Below are 7,026 nucleotides of genomic sequence, written 5' to 3'. Positions count from 1 at the left end.
CTCCTTATTTGTTTTTAGAATATATATTTCTTCATATATTAGGTAGATCGCTAGATATTTCCTTTAAAAAAATATTATACACTAAAAAAAAATTGTGTCTACTTAGGGATGAATTAATGCATTTTTTATAATTAAATTAAAAAAAATATTTATTTTCTTCATTATTTCTATTATTGTATTATTATAATAATCAATATTTCATTCAAAATTAGAACTTTTTATAAAATAAATATTATAAAATTTAAATTTAATATGGTATAGCTTTCTTAACATAAGTAATTATTTTAATATATACAGGAATATATAATATATGTATTCTCTACATTCTATATACTATATAAAATAAATATTCAAATATAAAAAGTATTTAAGTATTTATTTCAGAATTTATTAAGAAAACAACAAATAAATTATTATATAATTAGTTTCCTATATTAATAATTAGATTAGATATTATAAATATTTATTAGTTAATTCAAATTATTTCTTTTTAAAAAAAGTTAGTTTTTCTTAATTATGACTATGATAAATATTATACAATACATTTTAAATTTATTTTTGTATCATAGATGTTTTGAAGTATATTATAGCTATGTATATTTTTTACGTACTTAAGGAGCAATGATAAAAAAAAAATTTTAAAAAGAATTTTGCTTTTTATTATTAGATGTATATTATAATATTATTAACTTCTTTATATTGATTAAATTGTAATACTAAGTATCTATATAATGGGAAAAAAACAGAAGACAATCATATTTATTAATTTTTTTGGGTTCATCCTTTTATCTTGGATATGTCATTTTTACATTGATGTTGTATGATAATATTATTTAAGGATATTCAAAATACTAATATTTTTCTGTTTTTTTTGTTAATACTTTTTTTTACTTCTCGCTTATTTATACTATTATATAACAAATATTTACATATTATTATTTTAGAAAATGTTCAATATATCATTGGATAAGTACTGCGAGATTAAGAAAATACTAAAAATAAGGAATTATAGATTACTAGGAAAGTATACACATAATATGGATTTAAATTTTATATGTACAAAAGAAGAAATACCAAATATTGGATTAAATATTAGAAACGATATATGTAATAATGAAGAAAGTGTGAAAACACAAATGAAGCAGTCAAATGGAAGTTCACCAGGAAATACAAGAGGTCATAAAAAACATATGAAAAATAAAACTTGTACGTTTGAAACAAAAAAATATTCTCATATGGAGAAAAAGATATTCAAGGAACTTGATTATCAGGATTTTCTTAAAAACAACAGAACAATTAGTGATAAGTTGTACAAAAAAGTAATAATTAAAAAATACAGATTACGGTTTGCTTTGCCTTTAGTATTGTTTTTATTGTTCTCATTAGGACTAATATTAGATTTTACTTGTAATTGTGGCCTTAGGAGGGGGTTATATAAGTTATTGAGATTTTCATTAGGTCTGTTAATGAGGAAGTTTCACGATTACTTGAAAACCGCTGTAGGCTCGTTTTTCAAGTATACCAATGATAAAAGTAAAGTTTTTTATATAACACCGTTTTTTGATTTTCTAATATATTGCGTACTCTTCTTTATATTTGGTATAACTCTTATATCAGGAATTATTTATTACCATAAAAAAGTAAAAAAATTTGAAAAAATTAAATTTAGGAAAAGGTAAAATTTGTTATAACAGATATCTTTCGACTTACGAAGAAGTCATTAATATGAAGAAAAAAATGTAATATCTTGAATTTTTACACTTATCAAACATATATATAATTTGAAGTTTTTTTGTAAATTTACCTATATACACATGATTTTTCTGATACATTACAGTAAAAAAAAATTAAATTTTTAGTTTTTTAACATTGTAATTGTTTTAATATTTTTTAAATTGTATTATGATGAATGATTTTGGATCAAGTATATATTATGGTTTCATAAATGCATTTTTGTATTTAAGTAGAACTATATGAAAAATATATGTTTGAGCGTTAAGTAAATATACAACAATGCTACATATATAATTTTACTAAAGTGTTATAATTTATATTTGAAATGAAAAATGGTAACTTTTATTACATGTATGTTGTTCTAGTCTAAAATAATTGTGTTTTTTTTTATGTTATAAAGAAAATGTGTTATTAGTTTAAAATTAATAACAAATGTGTCTTTTTCCATATATAATGTAAGGAATATAATATATTTGTTGTACCGATATGTATGTATATATATATATATATATTAAATAATAAACTAAATATTTATTATAAAACATATTTTTTATACGAAATATGTTATTAGATATATTTTTCAAAATTTTTTTAATGTACTATTAGTTTTTTTTGCATGATATAAATATAAAGTTATAAAAATATAATAAAAATATATCATAATTAGGAATGAATCATTTATAATTATTTAATAATTCTCAAATTATATATCCTTTCAATTTAATGAATGGTTAAAATAACATTTAATTGTTGTATTAATTCATTTTCGAAGAAATGTATTAAATGTTTGCTATATTGATATTTTATAAGAAAATAATTTAAATATGCATATTATTATATTATTAAAATATAAAATTAATGGATTAAATATAATTATATATTAATATATTTTATGTATAAACTTTATTTTTTTTTTATAATATATAATAATTTAAAAATATTTACTTATATCTATAGTAATTATATTATGTTTAATGATTACGAAAATAAATATATTTTTTCCATTAATATAATAGAGTGTTAGTATTTCTTTATATATTTATTCAATTTATTATTATTATTATACATAAATATATTAATTTCTATGTTACTGTACTAAAATTGTATAGAATTACAATATTTTATAAAGGAAATGTCTATTTCTTTTATGTTTATAACACTCATTAAGTAAAATAAAAGTTAAAAAATTAAATTTTTTTTTTTTTTATTGTAAGTAATAAGTAACTAATAATATTATTTGTTGTTAGATAAGTTTTATGAAGATATCTTTAGATAATTATTCTAATTTTTTTATGAGGCATGATTAAATATGTGAATGACATAATGCTTCTCATGAAAATTTTTGCTCGTTATATTAATGAAAAAGTTTCATTTATTAAATAAGCTTTTTTAAAGATTTAAATGATAATTATTATATAACATTAATATACATTTTAGTTATTACACTTTCTTACATTTAAATAGTATTTTTAGTCAATAAAATTATGCATGCATATATTTTTTTTATTTTAAATGTACTTTAAGAACGTAGAGAATATACGACTAGTGTATACGCATAACCAACATGTGTTGAATGAAAATATTGCTAGTAGGAACTTTAATAAAGAAATAATTTTTAATTTCACATGGCAAGAATTTTTAATTTGTATTAATATTTAAGTTACCATTGAAAAAAAATTAGAATTGCAGTTACACATATTATAATTAAATTATAAAATAAAATATATTTATTAAATATGCATTATAATCTATAAATAAGCTTAATTGAATTTAATAAATGTACTGCATCACTGAAAACAAAAATATTTTATAACATTATTATTTAATAATATTTAAATGAATTTTATTATTATTGTTCAGGATAAAAAATAGAGCATCTAATTTTATTTGATTTTGAAATTTTATATGATATAAAGTAATATAAATTTTAATATTAAATTATAAGTAATCTATTTTAAAAAAATAAAATAAAGTGTGATATTATAATAATTTAATATGAAATAAGCAAGTTATATTTTAGTTGGGGAATGAGAAATGAAGTTAAAACATTAAAATTTTATGATCATAGTAATTTAAGTATATTGTAAATTTTGTTCTATATGATTAAATAATTTATTTTGTTATATATGATTCAGTGTGAATTTATAAAAAATAACATAATCGCTACTCTGTATATTTAATGTAATTCAGTAAATAAAAATAATTAGTTCTCATATACATCTGAATAATATAAGGTAATTATAAAAATAAAGTTGCTAAGTACGAAACATAATTTTAACATATGTGTATGAAAAAACTATATTGCACTGTCTTATAAGCACTTCTATAAGAAATAAAAAAAAAAAATATATATAAAAAGAATGAAAAATAGAAAGTTCAGTTCATATGCATACGTTAATGCACGCGAGAAAAATTTATTCAATTATATGTAATGTTATATATTTATTACATAAACATTACTTAATCATGGTAATGTATATTCATGTTTAAATATAATATCTAAGTAAAATTTCTTGAAATTTAATTACATAATAAATTAGGTATATATATATATAAAAGAAAGAAAATAGCTTATATATTTTAAATAATTCTAAGTTTAATATACGTATAACATAAGTATTCAGAATCATTTTATAGTATAAGATATATATACATTTAAAAAGTATCTCATAATGTAATACAATATGCAAATTTTTACTTATTAAAATCGTTTGAGGACTATCCTTATAAAAATGTATGTTTTGAATGAATCCAAATATATGGCGACCATATAATGAACTATAGAAAGTAAATAAAATATATACCTTTCTAACTCATAAAATAACTATATATATCTAATGTTATGGAATAATAATTTTATTGTGTTAATTACCGTGTTATTATTTTTGTAATTCATATATTGTAGCTTAAATGTAATCGTATTCTTTTTATTTTTTGTTTATTAATTTTTTTTAAGAAACTACGAAGTTTTTCATGTATTATTGAAAAAATATTTGTTCTTATTATATATTAAACATTTACTCGTATTGTTTATAATAATGAACAATAATATTAGGATTTACATTATTATATTTACTAAATGAATTTCCATAAACAATATTAACTTGATTTTGAATTTTTTTTTTTTAAATATTTTAGTCATAGTATGTTTATATAAGGAACCAAGTAATTAACTATGAATTTGTCGAACGTTTTTCATAATAAAAAATAATTAATGATAATTTTTGTTGAGCTTATATTTTTTATTATGTACATTAACACAAAAAATAATATATATAAATTTTATTTTTAGATATATACAGAATGAAATATTTCTGAAATTATTGTTACTGCATGCAGTGGATTATTAATTTATTTTAAGATATATTTATTTTTATATACATAAATATAAATATTAATTTTTGTTTGATGAATATTTTGTAAAATTATTGTGAATTAATAAATTCATAATATATTATTGAATATTATTAAAATGTATTCCAAAAAATGAACAATATATTTTATATATTTATGATAAAAAAATAATTATTATTGTTTAAACTTTTTATATTATAAAAATTTTCAGATATTATGTATTACGAAAAAAATATTTAGAATAATATATTATATTTTATGCATATATTAATTTAAATATAATTATTTCGGAATAACCTGTAGTTTTTTAAAATGGAAAATTGTTTTTTTAAATATTAATTTTTAATTATTATTTTATATTAACTACCCTCAATTATAACAGTGAACAACTATATGACAGAGTTTGTATAAATTAGCATGACTAGTTCAATATATATTTTAAATTTATAATTAAAACATTAATGTATTATTTTTAGTCTCCACATTATATATTTTGATATGATAAATAGAAACAATATTTAAAAATATGTCGAATAAATTTTTTTTTTTTTTTTTTAATTATTCCATATAATACGTCAATAATTACTGTAGTGCTAAATAATTAATTTTTATTTTGGACATTTAAGTTAAAATTCGAATTAGATTATTATAATTGGAGATACTTTATTATAAAAAAACATAATGATAAATATTTTAAGTTATTTTTTTAAATTAAATTTTTTTATATTATGCAATATATTATCCTCACATTTTAGTGAGAATTTATAAAATATAAAAAATGTTGAAACAAAATTAAAATATTGAAAGTAGTATCCTTCTATATTTGTTGTATATTACAGAATTGCTAATTATTTTTCATTCTGAATATATTCAAATATCAAGAATATGTATCATGGAGCAAAATTTTGTGCAATATTTATTAATTAAAACTGCGGTATTTATCCTTTTATTTTGGATATGTCATTTTAAATGATATGGTATGATTTATTATTTAATTATATTTATTTTCCATATTTTTCAAATTTATATTTATTAATTCTTTTTTAAGCAAGATATTACATATTTCTTTAAATGACAAATATATTTTTTTTTTTTCGAGCCCTTATCAGAGATCCACATATGATAATTGAAATTTATTATAAAATTAGATGTGAGATTGTGTCGAATAATGGCGGCACATAAAAAAAAAACATTCAAATATTAAATGTATAAAGAAGGAAATAAAAATAATGGAGAATACAAAAAAATGGAATCATCTAATACTAAAACGGGAATCACAGTAAAAAATAAAAGCTAGACAAAATATATTATAAAAATTTAGTTAGTTATATGGCAAATGCTGATTTTAAGTATTTAAGAAAAAGCATGAAAAAAAAGTATTTCAGATTTGTGTTTTAGCTAGCGTCCATATATACTTGGAATACTACTAATTGTTTTAAAAAATTTAATTATTTAAAGATGTAAGTTATCTGGTATTAATTTATCACATCTAGGATTTGTGATATTCATGTTTATAGTTATATAAGTATTTTTATTTTTACAAAAAATTTCAAACATATATAAAGTTAACACGTATAAAAGCTGATATATATAATACGGCATATCCTTCTTTCCGTAAAGTAGCTTTATAAAGATTAATATCTATAAGTTCCCATTTTATATACACAAATAATAAGTATACATTTAATTGCTTATATTTAAACAATGCTTCTTCTCTTAGCTGACCATTTTGATATGCAATAAAAAAATAAACGCTACTATTTGCTTTGTTGATTTGAATATTATAATTTCCTTTTTTTGCTTATTATATTATTTTTAATCCTTAATAAATTGTTGTGTTTTACGTATATATTTTTGTATATAACTATATTTTTATGAAAAATACTATATGTGCTTAAAAATTAATATAGAAAATAACAGTTTATATTATTTTGTTGA

General features: G+C 17.7%; 1 protein-coding gene and 1 pseudogene across 2 annotated transcripts; both read left to right on the top strand.

Moving 5' to 3' along the window:
- Positions 1-731: 731 nt before the first annotated feature.
- On the top strand, positions 732-1,679 carry PmUG01_00074700 (fam-l protein; the record flags this gene model as incomplete). The annotated part of the gene is made up of 2 exons (XM_029006310.1): positions 732-818; positions 945-1,679. The coding sequence occupies 2 exons, from the start codon at positions 732-734 to the stop codon at positions 1,677-1,679; spliced, it is 822 nt and encodes a 273-aa protein (XP_028859236.1).
- A 4,538-nt stretch (positions 1,680-6,217) lies between these two features.
- PmUG01_00074600 lies at positions 6,218-6,710 on the top strand (annotated as a pseudogene). The gene is given in 4 exon segments: positions 6,218-6,373; positions 6,388-6,459; positions 6,503-6,610; positions 6,621-6,710. Coding segments are annotated over 4 exon segments (426 nt in total).
- The last annotated feature ends 316 nt before the right edge of the window (positions 6,711-7,026 follow it).

This window comes from Plasmodium malariae (assembly GCF_900090045.1).
Source record: "Plasmodium malariae genome assembly, contig: PmUG01_00_46, whole genome shotgun sequence".
Taxonomy (NCBI): domain Eukaryota; phylum Apicomplexa; class Aconoidasida; order Haemosporida; family Plasmodiidae; genus Plasmodium; species Plasmodium malariae.
The sequence above is the reverse complement of the archived record's forward strand: the minus strand, read 5'-3'. Positions and strand labels throughout refer to the sequence as shown.